The sequence below is a fragment of the Oenanthe melanoleuca genome, chromosome 25 (genome assembly GCF_029582105.1).
Source record: "Oenanthe melanoleuca isolate GR-GAL-2019-014 chromosome 25, OMel1.0, whole genome shotgun sequence".
Lineage (NCBI taxonomy): Eukaryota > Metazoa > Chordata > Aves > Passeriformes > Muscicapidae > Oenanthe > Oenanthe melanoleuca.
The window spans coordinates 9,104,136-9,118,953 of record NC_079358.1 but is presented as its reverse complement, the minus strand read 5'-3'; the positions used below and the strand labels follow the sequence as shown (position 1 = coordinate 9,118,953).

Here is a 14,818-nt window from a genome sequence, read left to right as displayed (position 1 = left end):
CCCGGCACGGCTCTGCAGAGGAGTTGCAGCCGTTACAGCGGCCCGCGGAAAGCAGGGCCTTAGGAATGCCCTCAGGCACAGGCTGCGCCCCTCGGTCGCGAAATCCCAGCGGCTGAACCCCCGTTTCATTCCCCGATTAAACCACCCGTTCTCCCCGCCACAGCCTGATTAAAAACCTCGCCATGGCAGCGCCAGTTAGCGAGGAACGCCGTGAAAACAGCCCGGCGATGGCGTCACGCCTCCGTGACGTCACGAGGCACCTCTGCCGCCAGAGACCACATCTCCCGGCAGCCCTCGCGCCCCTCGGCGCGCGTGCCCCTCGCGCTGATCGGCAGCCGCGCTGGCCAATGGCTTTGCGCCAGCTCCCCGCGTGGCCCCGCCCCCACACCTCCCTCAGGAAGCGCTGATAGACGCACCGAATAACCAATGAGACAATCGAGGGGCGGGGCTTACGCGGAGTGACGCGTGGATTAACCAACCAGCGCGCGTCAGCGCAGAGTGCCAGCCAATGGGAGATGGGGGCGGGACGTGCGCGGCCGGCCCCGCCCGCCGCCGAGGCGGGTAGCAACAGTTGCCCCGGTGAGGGACCAGGGAGGCCGCCATAGCCACGGTCACCGTGGCGACCGCGCTCCGGCCCGGCCCGGCCCCTGCCGCCGCTGCCCCCCGCTCCGTCGGGCCCCGCCGGCAGCAGCAGCCGCGGCACCGGGGGCAGGCGGAGCCCGCGCGGGGCCCCGGCGGCGGCCGCGGGCAGGTGGGTCCGAGCGGCGCCGCCAAAATGGCGGCGGGGGGGTGAAGGGGGGAGCGGGGGGGGGGGGGCAGCGGGCCTGGGCGGGGAGGGCGGGGCTTGAGCGCGGCGCGCGATTGGCGGGCGGACGGGCCAATGGCGAGGCGGGGCGGGGGGCGGGAGCCAATGTGGGCGCGCGGGTCGCGGCTGGACACGCCCCCTCCCGCGCAGTGATGTCACAAGGGAGTCGTGACGTCACTCGTGGGCATCCCTGGCGCTGTGTTTGTCGTGACGTCACGCGGGATGTCACGTGCGGGGATAGCATCGCCCTTTTCCCCCGCGGTGACATCAATCCTGCCCTGACGTCACCCATCACCATGACGTCACCGCCCTAGACGTCGCCATGGCGACCCAACCCTCCTACGTCACCGAGCTGACGGCGACGACGTCACAGCAGCAGCAGCCGCCGCCCTCGGCACCGCCCCCCGCCGGCACCGCCCCTTTCGGGGCGGAGCTGCCGGGAGGCTCCGCCCCCGGCGCGCCCCCCCCGGCGCCCCCCGCGCCCGCGCCCCCCGCCCAGCAGTTCATCGTGGTCACCGTGGCGGGTGAGCGCCCCGAATCCAGCGCGGTGTGCCCCAAAACCCGCCCTCTGTCACCCTCCCCCCCGCTTCTGGGGGCGACCCCGGAGCTGGGGAGAGCCCCAAAGTCTGACCCGAATGTGCCGTTTTTGTCCCCAAAGCAGAGGGGCTGCGGCCCCCGGAGGGCGCCGAGGGCAGCCCCGCCCCCCCCGCGCCCCCCCAGCCCGGGCCCAGCCCGGGGGCGCAGCAGGTGCGAAAAACAGGGGAGAAATGGGTCGAAATTGGGACTGGAGTGGGGCGAAATGCAGATCGAATGGGCTGGAAGGGGGTAACATTTGGCTGAAGTTGCCTGAAGTGGGCAGAAATGGGGTACAGTGAGGCGGGAGTGGGGTTAAAATGGATTTGGAATGGGGCTGGAACGGGGTGATAGGGGGTGAATTGGGATAAAGCTGGGGTGGAACGGGGCGAAATGGGATGAGAAGGGCGAGAATTGGAATCAAACGGGAGCGAGCCGGGGTGGGCTGGGCCGGAACGGGTGTGAAGCGGGGTTCAGGTGGTGCTGAGAAGGGTTAAACTGGGGCTGAACCGGGGGTGCCCCCCCTGTGCCCCCAGCGCTCCCCAGCCCCCAGCGCCACGGCCGCCCCCAAGCCCGGCACCCCGCAGGAGGTGAGCGGGGGCCGTTCGGGGGGGACGGGGGGTGTTGGGGGGTGCCCCCCGCTGACCCCCCACCCCCCCCCGCCGTGTGTGTCCCCCCAGGTGCAGCAGCTGCCCCCCGTGCAGCACGTGTTCCCCACCCCCGTGTCCTACGTGGAGGGGGGGGACGGCTCGTACCCCGCCGGCGCCATGTGAGTGCCCCCCACCCTCCCCACACAACCCCCCCCGTGGTGGGGTGGGGGGGGGTCTCCAGGGCTGTCTGACCCCTCCCCCTGCCCGTCCTGTGCTTTCCCCCCGCAGCCGCTCGGGCTCGTTCCCGTTCGCCGAGACGCCGCTGTTCGGGCAGAACTCGGGGGGCTACTTCGAGGGGGCCGGGGGGGCTGCGGTGCAGCCCAGTCCCCCCCCGCCTCCCCCCCCGGCCAGCTCGCAGGCCCCCCCCGCCAGCGCCCCCGTGCCCATGTACGTGGCCGGGGGACAGATTTTGGGGAGCCCCCCCGCCCCCCCCCCCCAGAGCGGCACCGGGACCCCCGGAACCCCCGGCGGGGGCACCTACGTCATCCAGGGGGGGTACATGGGGGGGGGCGGCGCCGCCTACGCTCACACCACCCGCGCCTCCCCCGCCACGGTGAGACCCCAATCGGGGGGACCCCGGGGCTGGGGGGGACACGGGGGGTGGGCGTCGGGGACAGGAGGGGACGCGGCTCTCTCGAGGGGGGCGGGGGGGGCTTTGCCTGAGCGGTTTGGGGGGGAATTCAGGAGGTTTGGGAGGGGAAAAGAGAGAAATCAGGAGGGTTGGGGGTTAATGGGAGAGTTGGGGCAAAGCGGGAGGTGTGGGGGAAATCCCGTTTGGAGAAAGAAGAGAGGTGTGGGAGGAAATACTTAGGGGTGGAATGGGGGGTTTAGGGGGGAAAATGGAGATGCATGAGGGAAATATAAGATTTTGGGAAGGAAACTGGGAGCTTTGGGACAGCACCCGGGACTCCTCACAACCATCCCCTCGAGATTGCGGGGCCAAACCCGCCAGAAAAGGGGCTCTGGGGTGGGTGTGGCGCAGGTGGGAAGGGAGGGGTCGGGGGCACTTTTTGGGGCGCGGATGACCCCCCCCAGTTTTGCCCCCGCAGGTGCAGTGGCTGCTGGACAACTACGAGACGGCCGAGGGGGTGAGCCTGCCCCGCAGCGCCCTGTACTGCCACTACCTGCTGCACTGCCAGGGCCACAAGCTGGAGCCCGTCAACGCCGCCTCCTTCGGGAAGCTCATCCGCTCCGTGTTCATGGGGCTGCGCACGCGGCGCCTCGGCACCAGGTCAGCGCCCCCAAAACCCCGAAACCGCCCCCCAAAAAGCGCCGTGAAATCCCGCGCGGGGAGGGGCGGGGCGGAGCCGCCGCAGCTCCCGCAGTGTGCGCGGCTCCCTCGCGTGCCCCTGCCCGAGGGAGACCCCCGAGCCCCCCACCCCGGAATTCCCTCCCGTTTTCCAGGGGGAACTCCAAGTACCACTACTACGGGCTGCGCATCAAGGCGGGGTCGCCGCTGCTGCGGCTCGTGGAGGACCAGCAGCACCTGGCCATGCGCCAGCAGCCCTTCGCCCAGAAACAGCGGTGAGGGGCGCCCCCATCTCCCCTCTCCGATCCCCCCCCCGCGAACCCCGCTGATCCTCCCCCTCTTGCCGCCCCCCACAGCCTCAAACCCGTGCAGAAGATGGAGGGGGGCGTCACCAACGGCGTGTCCTCAGCGCCGGCCCCTCCCGGCGTCCCCGACATCAGCGCCCAGGTGCAGCAGTACCAGCAGTTCCTGGGTGAGCGCTCCCACAGCTGTGCACCCCAAGAACCCCTCCCCGATTTCGGGGAGCCCCCCTGACCCCGCTCTGATCCCCGCAGACGCCTCCCGCACGCTGCCGGAGTTCCCCGAGATCAACGTGCAGGGGAAGGGGCTCCCCGAGGGCGCGGGGGCCGAGGACCTGCGCACGTTCCAGCAGCTCTACCGGGAGCACTGCGAGGTAGGAGCCCCCCCGGACCCCCAAAACCACCCCCTGCCCGCCTCCAGGGGCCCCCCTGATCGCCCTGTGCCCCTCCAAGGCCATCGTGGATGTGATGATCAATCTCCAGTTCTCGCTGGTGGAGATGCTTTGGAAAAGCTTCTGGCGCTGCAGCGGCGAGACTGAGGCGTGAGTGGAGGGATCGGGCGGGGTTCTGCCGGTTCGGGCGGGGTTCTGCCGGTTCGGGCGGGGTTCTGCAGGCTCATTCTGGGTTCGTCGTGCCGTGGGACGCTGGGGGGACGTGGAGGGACAGCAGGATTTGGGGGTCCCGTGGGTGTGGGAGTGCTGAGTCGCGGGGGGTTCCTCCCAGCACAGAGTGTCCCAGATCCCGGGATGTGGGGTGCAGATGGCTTTGGGGCAGCTGGGGTGGGATGTGGGGGTGCTGTGGGGCTGCAGGGGGTCCTCCCCAGGCTTTGGGGTGACCCCGGCCCCCCCGTTCCGCAGGCAGGAGGAGGCGGAGCGGCGCCTGCCCCGGCGGCGGCTGCTGCTGCTGGCCCGGCACGAGCCCGTGCTGCGCTGGGTGCGCGACTGCGACCACGCCCTGTACCAGGGGCTGGTGGAGATCCTGGTGCCCGACGTGCTGCGCCCCATCCCCAGTGAGCCCCCAAATCCTCCGGAGCCCCCAGAACCCCTTAAACCCTCAGAGAACTCCCCTAACCTGGCACGGCCCCCAAACACCCTCCCGCAGCGTTCACCTTTCCTCAAACGCTTCCAGAGAGAATCCACACCCCCAAACCCTCACCCGCACCCCCCAAGTTCCTTGTGGCCCCTCAAAGGCCCCCCAGATTAGCCCCCCCCGCGCCCCCACTCTCTCTTTTGCCTCCCCTTTCCAGGTGCCTTGACCCAGGCAATCCGGAACTTCGCCAAGAGCCTGGAGAGCTGGTTGGGGAACGCCATGGTCAGCATGCCCGAGGAGATGGTCCGAGTCAAGGTGGGCTCGGGGGGGGTCTGGGGAACTTTGGGGGAACCCTGGGGAACTTTGGGGGAACCCTGGGGAACTTTGTGGGGGCGTTAAGGGTCTTACAGAGGGGTTTGAGGGGGCTGGGAGGGGGTGAGAGTCGCAGGTTTGGGGGGTTGTGCTGGATGTTTGGGGGGTTGTGCTGGATGTTTGGGGGGCCGGGGGCGGGTCCCTGGTCTCCGGGCAGGGCTGGGGGTGCCCGGTGCCCCCGCCCCGAACCCGCAGCTCCCCCGCAGGCAGCAGCAGCCGGCGCCTTCGCGCAGACCCTGCGGCGCTACACGTCCCTGAACCACCTGGCGCAGGCGGCGCGGGCCGTGCTGCAGAACACGGCCCAGATCAGCCAGATGCTCAGCGACCTCAACCGCGTCGACTTCGCCAACGTCCAGGTGAGGGGGGAGCCCCAAACGGGGCTGGGCGGGGCCGGGGTCCCCGCCCGGTGCCACCGCCCGTCCTGCCCCGCAGGAGCAGGCGGCCTGGGTGTGCCGCTGCGAGGCGCGGGTGGTGCAGCGCCTGGAGCAGGATTTCAAGGCCACGCTGGGGCAGCAGCACTCGCTGGAGCAGTGGGCGGCCTGGCTGGACGCCGTGGTGGGCCGGGTGCTGCGCCCGCACCTGGGCACGCCCGGGCTGCCCCGCGCCGCCAAGCTCTTCCTGCTCAAGTGGTCCTTCTACAGGTGAGGGGCCCCCAAATCCCACAGACACACCCCAACCCTCCCCCGACCATCCCCTGACCCCCGTGCCCCCCCCAGCTCGATGGTGATCCGGGACCTGACCCTGCGCAGCGCCGCCAGCTTCGGCTCCTTCCACCTGATCCGGCTGCTCTACGACGAGTACATGTATTACCTGGTGGAGCAGCGCGTGGCGCGGGCCCGCGGCACCTGCCCCATCGCCGTCATGGGCGAGGTGGGCGCGGGGGGGCCAGGGGCGGTTTGGGGGGGTCCGGGAGAGGTTTGGGGGGGTCCGGGAGAGGTTTGGGGGGGTCCAGGGCAGGTTTGGGGGGGTCCGGGAGAAGTTTGGGGGGTCCAGGGGAGGTTTGGGTGGGTCCAGCGGAGGTTTGGGGGGGTCCAGGAGAGATTTGGGAGGGTCCAGGGGCGGTTTGGGGGGGTCCATAGCAGGTTTGGGGGGTCCAGGAGAGATTTGGGGAGGTCCAGGGCAGGTTTGAGGGGGTCAAGGAGAGGTTTGGGGGGGTCCAGGGGAGGTTTGGGGGGGTCTAGGAGAGGTTTGGGGGGGTCCAGAGGAGGTTTGGGGGGGGTCCAGAGCAGGTTTGGGGGGGGTCCAGGGCAGGTTTGGGGGGGGTCCAGGAGAGGTTTGGGGGGTCCAGGAGAGGTTTGGGGGGGTCCAGGGCAGGTTTGGGGGGACTCAGCACTCATCTCTATCCCCTTGGGGAGCAGCTCAGTGTCCACTCTTGTGGGTGTTGGGGGGTTTTCAGAGGGGTCAGGGGGATGTTTTTGGGGCCCAGCCCCCCCAAACATCCCCAGAGATGACCCCCAATCCTTTCCTCCCCGCAGTTTGCTAATCTAACCAGCTCCCTGAACTCGCAGGACCCTGACAAAGGTGCGTGACCCTCCCCCCCATCCCTGCACGCCCCTCCTGCGGGGAGGGCAGTTAATTAATTATGGTTAATTAATTACGGAGTGTTAATCGGGAGGGTCAATTCTGGAACCTGCTGATGGCAGCCCCCCCCCCCCACCACCACCACTCACCCCACACTGTTCCTCCCCCCCAGACGAGGAGGAGGAGGAGGAAGAGGAGAGCGACGAGGAGCTGCCGGCGGAGCTGGGGCTGGCTGGGGGCGAGGGGCCCCCCGATGCCCTGGAGCCCCCCTTGGAGCCCCCCCTGGAGCCCCCCCCGGCCAAGCTGCCCCGCGCCGACCCCCGCGGGCTGTTCGTGCAGGCCCTGCCCTCCAGCTGAGCCCCCCCGCGCCCCCCCGGGGGGGACAATGTGCCTTAAGCGACGCCGGGACCGTGCCAAAGCCCCCCCGGGGGGGGAAGGGACCCGCAGGACTTGGGGATGGCCCCCGCCCCCTTTGGGGGGGAGGGAGGGGAGCCGGGGGTGGGGGGGGGGAGGTGACAAAAACCCGCGGGGACCCCTGGCCGCTGCCCCTCCCCCCGCACAGTGCCAACCCCCCTCCCCCGCTGCCTTACGCCCCCTCCCCTCCCCCCCGCATGTCGGGGTCTCCCCCCCGCCCACCGCGCTTCGCCCCTCCCCCCCCCCCCCCGTATTAGATTTTGGCGTTTTCGATCATTTTGTGCTTTGTGCCCCCCCGGGGGGAGGGGCCGTGTCCGTGGCCGCCTGTGTGGAAATTAAGCCAAACCTGGAATTTGGGGGGGGTTCCGGGGGTGGGTTGGGGTCCCCCCGCCCCCCCCTCCGCGCCCCCCGCCCCTCCCCCTCCTTGCAGACGCTGTTTTTTACCTTTTGTAGCTTCTTTGTAAAAGGAATAAAAACCAACTGCGGTGTTTGCCCGGCCGATCCCGGGTTCCCCCGCGGCAAACGGGGCTCGACCCGAAGTGCAGGGAGGGATCCCCCCAAAACCCGCCCTTAAAACCCCAGAACGAGCCCCGAGTCCCCGGGAGTCCAAGTGCCAAAACGTGGAAATGGAAATTTTATTTTGGGGAGGGGGATTGGAGGTCTGGGCAACCCTTTCCCCACCCCGATAAAACACTGAATGGCAAAAAGAGAAAAAAAAAACAAAACAAAAAAAAACCAAAACAAAACAAAAAAAAAAAAAATCCAAAAAAGAAGAAACCAAATGGCCCCGAACAGGGGTTTGGGTCTGTGTCCATGTCCAGAACAGCTCCAGGGGATCCCAGTGTCACAGCACGATCCAGGTGTAGCGCTCGTTGTCTGCCAGAACCTTCAGGGAACAGCCTGGGGAGGGGGGGGGGGGACCCTCAAAGCCAGGCAGGACCCCCCACCTCATCCAGGACCCCTCCCAGAACATCCCCAAACCCCCTGGGACATCTCAGATCCCCCCCCTCAACTCCCCTGGGACTGTTCCAGCAACACCCACACCCCACCCAGGGACCCCCCAGACCCTCCAGGAGCCTCCTGTGGCCACCCCCAGCCCCCCCAAAAGACCCCCAGACCCCTCCAGAAGCCTCCTGTGGCCACCCCCAGCCCCCCCAAAAGACCCCCAGACCCCTCCAGGAGCCTCCTGTGGCCACCCCCAGCCCCCCCAAAAGACCCCCAGACCCCTCCAGAAGCCTCCTGTGGTCACCCCCAGCCCCCCCAAACGACCCCCAGACCCCTCCAGGAGCCTCCTGTGGCCGCCCCCAGCCCCCCCAGGGACCCCCAGACCCCTCCAGGAGCCTCCTGTGGTCACCCCCAGCCCCCCCAGGGACCCCCAGACCCCTCCAGGAGCCTCCTGTGGCCGCCCCCAGCCCCCCAGGGACCCCCAGACCCCTCCTGTGGCCACCCCCAGCCCCCCCCAGACCCCTCCAGGAGCCTCCTGTGGCCACCCCCAGCCCCCCCAGGGCCCCCCAGACCCCTCCAGGAGCCTCCTGTGGCCGCCCCCAGCCCCCCCAGACCCCTCCCTGTGGCCGCCCCCAGCCCTCCAGGGACCCCCAGACCCCTCCTGTGGCCGCCCCCAGCCCCCCAGGGACCCCCAGACCCCTCCTGTGGCCGCCCCCAGCCCCCCAGGGACCCCCAGACCCCTCCTGTGGCCGCCCCCAGCCCCCCAGGGACCCCCAGACCCCTCCTGTGGCCGCCCCAGCCCCCCAGGCCCGCCCACCCTTGTGCAGGGCCTCGTTGGTCATCCTGTGCACGCCGCGGCCGGGCCCCTCGGGGACGAGCCAGCGCATCACCGTGTCCACGCAGCCCTTGCGGTACGAGCTCCACACGCTGCCACTGCCACGGGATGTTGGGGGGGCTGGGGGCACCCCCGGGCCCCCCACTGCACCCCCCAGAGGCACCCCGGGGTCCCTGCGGGGTTTGGGGCACCCCAAGTGCAGCTGTTGCCGAAGGAGGGGTTGGGGAGGTTTGGGGGAGGCTCTGGGGGGGTCACGGCAGGTTTGGGGAGGGTCCTTGAGCCCCTCCAGCACCACAAGCTGCTCCAGGGGGCCTCACTCTGCACCCCCAGAATGGAACCAGCCCCCCCAACCCACCTGAGCACCACAAATCACCCCCAGATCCTCCTCAAGGCACCAAACTCATGCACGGCCCCCCCAGATGCACCCCAGCTCTGCAAACCCCCCTGCACGTTCCCCAAATCACCCCCAGCTCCCCTCAGGCCCCCCCCAGCTGCTCAAAACACCCCAAAATCCCCTCCCCTCACCTCGTCTGCCCCTTGACCTCGGTGAGGTCCCCGACATCCACCGTGGTGAAGGTGCCGCTGTTGAGGTCCCAGGCGACCTTGAGGCTCGTGTGGTACGTCCTGGGGCTGGGGAGGGGGGGTCAGCACCGAGGGGGGGGCTCTGAGGGGGATTTGGGACCCCCTGACCCCTCTCACCGGAGCTGCCCCTCCTCGTCAGGGGAGGGGAAGGCCAGCAGCAGCAGCCCGATGTTGATCACCACCTGGTTGGTCTCGGGGCACACCTGGGGGCACAGGAAAGGGTTCAGGGGGTCCCACGGGGGTCTGGGCAAGGCCTGGGTGGGTTTTTGGGGTGTTCCAGGGGTGCAGGACGGGCTCTGGGTGGGCTCAGGGGTCGCCACACCTCGAGGATGACGATGTCGTAGTCGCTGAAGGAGCAGAACTGGCGGGACCAGGCGGCGTCGTTGCGAATCACCTCGTTAATGACGTACTCGAAGTCCAGGGTCAGCTGCTCCACCGTCAGGTACTGCCCCTGGGGGGCAGGGTGGGGGTCACCGGGGCTCTGCCCGCCCCCCACGGGCCCCCCACGGGGGTGTCCTGTGGGTCTGGGCCCCCCCAGCCCCACCTGGGCCGTGGCTCTGTCCTGCAGCAGCCTCAGGCTGCGGCCGCTCAGGTCGGTCACCACGAAGGGCAGCGAGATCTTGTCATCCTCCAGCTCTGGGGGGACACGGGGCTCAGGGGGGGCCCCCCAACATCGGGGGTCCCCATGGGGGTCCCCACTCACCCTCGGGGGGCTCCCCGGGCTCCAGCACGTAGCGCAGCTTGGTGTAGTTGACGTAGCCGGGCTCGGGGCAGCCCCCGGGGGGATGGGGCTCCCCTGGGGGGCTGCCGGGCGCTGTGGGGGGGGTCTCGGGGGGCGGCCCGCGGGGGGAGGGCGGGGGGTCGTCGCCCCCCTCCCCGTGAGCCCCCCCAGGCCCCCCCCCCGCGGCCTGAGCCCTCCGGAACAGGTCAGCCACGAACTCCTTGGCCTTGGCCACGGCCGGGGAGGGGGGTGCAGGGGGCAGCTCTGGGGTTTGGGGGGATCCTGGGGGGGGCTGCGTGGCCAGGGGGGGTCCCCCAGACCCCTCCAGCTCCTCGGGGAGTGGTGGGGGGCCGCTCTCCCCCCTCCGGGTGGGACCTGGGACGTTGCGGCGCTCGTAGAGGATCTGCTGGGAGCTGCTGTCGCCTGCGGGGGGGGCAGGGGTCAGGGGGGGCTGGGGGGTCCCACTGGGGTCCCAGGGGGTCTCACAGGGGTCCCAGGGGGTCCCACAGGGGAGCTCAGGGCGGCCCAGGGGTTCCCAAAGAGCTCCGAGGGCTCTGGGAACTGCTCGAGGGCAGGGGCAGCACTGGGGGCTGCGGGGGTTTCTGGGGTGCAGGAAATGCTGGGGGGTTCTGGGGGTTTCTGGGGTGCAGGGAATGCTGGGGGGGTTCTGGGGGTTCCTCGGGTGCAGGGAATGCTGGGGGGTTCTGGAGGTTTCTGGGAGTTCTGGGGGTTTCTGGGCTGCAGGGAAAGCTGGGGAGTTCTGGGGTGCAGGGAATGCTGGGGGGGTTCCGGGGTTTTCTGGGGGGTCTGGGGGTTCCTGGGGGTTCCGGGGGTTCCTGGGGTGCAGGGAATGCTCGGGGGGCTGCGGGGGTTCCTCGAGTGCAGGAAATGCCGGGGGGGTTCCAGGGTTTTCTGGGGGTGCAGGGAATGCTGGAGGGGTTCCAGGTTTTCTGGGGGCGCAGGGAATGCTTAGGGGGTTCCAGGTTTTCTGGGGGCGCAGGGAATGCCGGGGGGGTTCCAGGTTTTCTGGGGGTGCAGGGAATGCTCAGGGGGTTCCAGGGTTTTCTGGGGGTGCAGGGAATGCTGGGGGGGGGTTCCAGGGTTTTCTGGGGGTGCAGGGAATGCCGGGGGGGTTCCAGGTTTTCTGGGGGTGCAGGGAATGCTGGAGGGGTTCCAGGTTTTCTGGGGGCTCAGGGAATGCCGGGAGGGGGGGTTCTGGGGTTTTCTGGGGGTTCCAGGTTTTCTGGGGGCGCAGGGAAGGCCGGGGGGGGTTCCAGGTTTTCTGGGGGCGCAGGGAAGGCCGGGAGGGGGGGTTCCGGGGTTTTCTGGGGGTGCAGGGGTTTTCTGGGGGGTTCTGGGGTTTTCTGGGGGTTCCAGGGTTTTCCGGGGGCGCAGGGAAGGCCGGGGGGGGTTCCAGGTTTTCTGGGGGCGCAGGGAAGGCCGGGAGGGGGGGTTCTGGGGTTTTCTGGGGTTCCAGGGTTTCTGGGGGCGCAGGGAAGGCCGGGTACCCGCGGGGTGCACGGTGATGGCGCAGGCCACGAGCGAGAAGCTGGTGTTGAGCAGCACGACGTGGTCCTTGCGCAGCTGGAAGGCCGGCTGGAAGGTGGGGAACGGGTACACCACCTGGAACTTGGTGTGCAGCAGGAAGCCGTGGCGCAGGCAGGCGGAGGGGGCCTCGCCTGGGGGCGGGCGGGGGTCAGGGGGGACGCCCCGGAGAGGGGAGACCCCAAACGTGTCCCCACAAAACATCACCAGAGGCTCTCAGGGCAGGAACCGGGGATCAGGGGCTGGGGGCTCGGGGGCTGAGCAGGGGGCTCAGGGCTCACCGGGGAGCTCAGGGGCTGGGGGGTTCGGGGGGCTCACTGGGAGCTGGAGTTTCACCAGGGGGCTTAGGGGGGGCTGGGGGCTCACAGGGGGCCTCAGGGGGCTCACTGGGGGCTGGGGGCTCACAGGGGGCTCAGGGGGCTCGCTGGGAGCTGGGGGCTCACCAGGGGGCTTGGGGGGGCTGGGGGCTCACTGGGGGTTCAGGGGGCTCGCTGGGGGCTGGGGGCTCACGGGGTGGCTCAGGGGGCTCACCAGGGGCTGGGGGCTCACCGAGGGGCTCAGGGGGCACACTGGGGGCTGGGGGCTCACAGGGGGGCTCACTGGGGGCTGGTGGCTCACCGAGGGGATCGGGGGGCACACTGGGGGCTGGGGCTCACTGAGGGGCTCAGGAAGCTCACTGGGGGGCTCACTGGGGGCTGGGGGCTCACAGGGGGGCTCACTGGGGGCTGGGGTTTCACTGGGTGGCTCAGGGGGCTCACTGAGGTCTGGGGGCTCACTGGGGGCTCACCAGGGGGCTCGGGCACCCGGCGGCAGGCGCGGCAGTGCCACGGCGGGGGCATGGCCACGGCGCTCACGTACACGTCCCGGTGGTTCTCGTCGCTCATCAGCATCATGTTCACCTGCAGCGTGCTGAGGGGGGGGCGTCAGGGGTACGGGGGGGTCACCGTGGGGCTGGCAGGGACCCCACAGAGCTCGGGCAGGGACCCCACGGAGCTCCCAGCAGGGCGCCACCCACTTGAAGCCGAAGACGATGAGCTTGTCGCTGTCCCCCGGCCACTCGCACACGATCAGGTACAGGTCGCTGTAGATCTCCTCGTCCTGGAACAGCCGCACCTGGCGCACCTGGGGGGGCGGGAGTGGGCAGGGGGGCCCCAGGGTGGCACTGGGTATCCCCAAGGTGCCCCTGGGGTGTCCATAGCTGTCCCCTGGGTGTCCCTGGCTGTCCCTGGGTGTCCCTGGCTGTCCCTGGGTGTCCCTGGGTATCCCCAAGGTGCCCCTGGGGTGTCCCTAGCTGTCCCCTGGGTGTCCCTGGCTGTCCCCTGGGTGTCCCTAAGTGTCCCAGGGTGTCCCTGGGTATCCCCAAGGTGCCCCTGGGGTGTCCCTAGCTGTCCCCTGGCTGTCCCTGGCTGTCCCCTGGGTGTCCCTAAGTGTCCCAGGGTGTCCCTGGGTATCCCCAAGGTGTCCCTGGCTGTCCCCTGGGTGTCTTGAGGTGTCCCTGAGTGTCCCGGGGTGTCCCGGTGTGTCCCTGGGTATCCCCAAGGTGTCTCTGGCTGTCCCTGGGTATCCCCGATGTGTCCCTGGGGTGTCCTTGGCTATCCCCTGGGTGTCTTGAGGTGTCCCTGAATGTCCCAGGGTGTCCCTGGAGCGTCTCCAGGGTGTCCCTGGGTGTCCTGAGGTGGCCCCAGGGTGTCCCTGGCTGTCCCCTGGGTGTCCCTGAGCTCCCTGGAGTGTCCCCGGATATCCCCAAGGTGTGCCTGGGTGTCCCTGTCTCTCCTTGAGCTTCCTGGATTGTCCCTGGGTATCCCCAAGGTGTCCCTGGGGTGTCCCTGGCTGTCCCCTGGGTGTCCCCAGGTATCCCCAAGGTGTCCCTGGCTGTCCCTGGGTATCCCCAAGGTGTCCCTGGGGTGTCCCTGGCTGTCCCCTGGGTGTCCCCAGGTATCCCTGGCTGTCCCTTTCTGTCCCTGGGTGTCCCAGTGTCCCCTACCAGGCGCATCTTGCTGTGCACGTTGAACTCCCACCAGTACAGGTGGTACAGGTAGAAGGAGAAGTCGTCATCCCCGGAGCTCCTGGTGTAGGACAGGACGTAGCGGCCACACTTGGAGAACCCCAGGAAGATGTGGCTGGGGGGGGGACACGAGGGGACATGAGGGCACGAAGATCAGGGCACGGAGATGACGAGAGGACACACAGAATGGGAGGATGGCAGGTGGGGACACAGCGAGGAGTGGAGCACACACAGAGCTCACCCTGCCCACAGAAACTCGTCGTCCACGATGCTCTTGAGGCTGACGCAGGCCCGCGGCGGAAGCTTCCGGAACAGCCGGGGGGAGAGCTGCCCGCTGAGCTGGGGGGCACGGCGGGGTCAGGGACCCCCCAGCTGTCCCCCCCAGGTGGGGGGAGAGCTGAGCTGGGGGGGCACGGGAGGGTCAGGGACCCCCTAACCCTCCCCACAGACCCTCAGAGCCGGGAGGAGCTGCCCACCGAGCTGGGGAGGCACAGGGACACCCGAACCCCCCAAACACCCCCCAGAATCTCACAACACCTCTCAAAAGCCAGGGGGAGCTGAGCCGGGGCCCCCCAACACCCCCCAAAGCCGGGGGCAGCCGCCTCTGAGGTGAGGGCGCACGGGGAGGGTCCCGCACCGCCCCCCGCAGCCCCTCAGCGAACCCCCCTCAGACCCGGGCTCCCCCCGCACCTCCAGCCCCTCAGCCCCCCGCACGGGACTCCCCCTGCTCAGGGCACCCTCAAAAACTCCCCACCACGTCCGCAGCCCCCTGAGGGCCTCCTCAGAGCCGGCCCTTCGCCCCGCAGGTCCCCCGCCATGTCCCGGATCAGTGTCCCCTCAGCGCCCCCCATCCCTCCCTCACGGTCCCCTCAGAAATCCCGCTCCCGTCCCCCCTCAGAACCCCCTCCCTCAGTCCCCCACCGTCCCCTCAGCCGCCCCGCTCACCCGGGCGCGGTCGAGCTGCCTCACGAGGTGCTCGCGGCAGCCTCGGGCTGCGGCCCCGGCCCCCGCTCCCCCCGCCGCCCCCCGTTTCCCCCCGGGGCCGCCCCGCTCCGCTTTCGAGCTCGGCGCCATTTTCCGGACCGGCCGCTTCCGGCGCGCCGCACGCCGCCGCCGCCCCGCCCACACCGCACTCCGAGTGGCTGCTGACGCACAGCCCGAGAATCTCATTGGCCGAGTCATCCGTCAATCACCTGCGCGCCCCGCCCCCAGGCGGCTGTGGGACCAATGGCAGCCCGGCAGCCGCAATGCGATTGGCTGCGGCCCGCGCCCG

At 69.7% G+C, this 14,818-nt stretch overlaps 2 protein-coding genes across 4 annotated transcripts; one reads left to right on the top strand and one right to left on the bottom strand.

Annotated features, from left to right (window-relative positions):
* The first annotated feature begins 550 nt into the window (after positions 1-550).
* LOC130263034 (MHC class II regulatory factor RFX1-like) lies at positions 551-7,004 on the top strand. Of its 3 annotated transcripts, none has more exons than XM_056510474.1 (18): positions 551-751; positions 1,120-1,329; positions 1,467-1,552; positions 1,915-1,968; positions 2,059-2,147; positions 2,257-2,581; positions 3,078-3,259; positions 3,433-3,552; positions 3,634-3,749; positions 3,832-3,950; positions 4,030-4,118; positions 4,434-4,585; positions 4,823-4,920; positions 5,184-5,333; positions 5,410-5,618; positions 5,694-5,847; positions 6,453-6,498; positions 6,671-7,004. In XM_056510474.1, exons 2-18 carry the CDS (start codon positions 1,128-1,130, stop codon positions 6,853-6,855), a joined length of 2,376 nt encoding a protein of 791 aa, XP_056366449.1. In that variant the 5' UTR covers positions 551-751; positions 1,120-1,127; the 3' UTR covers positions 6,856-7,004. The 3 variants fall into 3 exon arrangements, with proteins under 3 accessions (XP_056366449.1, XP_056366448.1, XP_056366450.1); XM_056510473.1 differs by having other exon boundaries at positions 552-751; positions 1,464-1,552; XM_056510475.1 differs by lacking the exon at positions 1,915-1,968 and having other exon boundaries at positions 553-751; positions 1,464-1,552.
* Positions 7,005-7,131: 127 nt separating this feature from the next.
* DCAF15 (DDB1 and CUL4 associated factor 15) lies at positions 7,132-14,703 on the bottom strand. Its single transcript, XM_056510489.1, has 13 exons — positions 14,491-14,703; positions 13,787-13,884; positions 13,525-13,660; positions 12,556-12,662; positions 12,328-12,449; positions 11,504-11,674; positions 9,978-10,418; positions 9,819-9,910; positions 9,597-9,725; positions 9,392-9,477; positions 9,218-9,322; positions 8,675-8,790; positions 7,132-7,812 (listed from the first exon to the last, which is right to left on the bottom strand). Exons 1-13 carry the CDS (start codon positions 14,617-14,619, stop codon positions 7,757-7,759), a joined length of 1,788 nt encoding a protein of 595 aa, XP_056366464.1. The 5' UTR covers positions 14,620-14,703; the 3' UTR covers positions 7,132-7,756.
* Between the last annotated feature and the right edge of the window lie 115 nt (positions 14,704-14,818).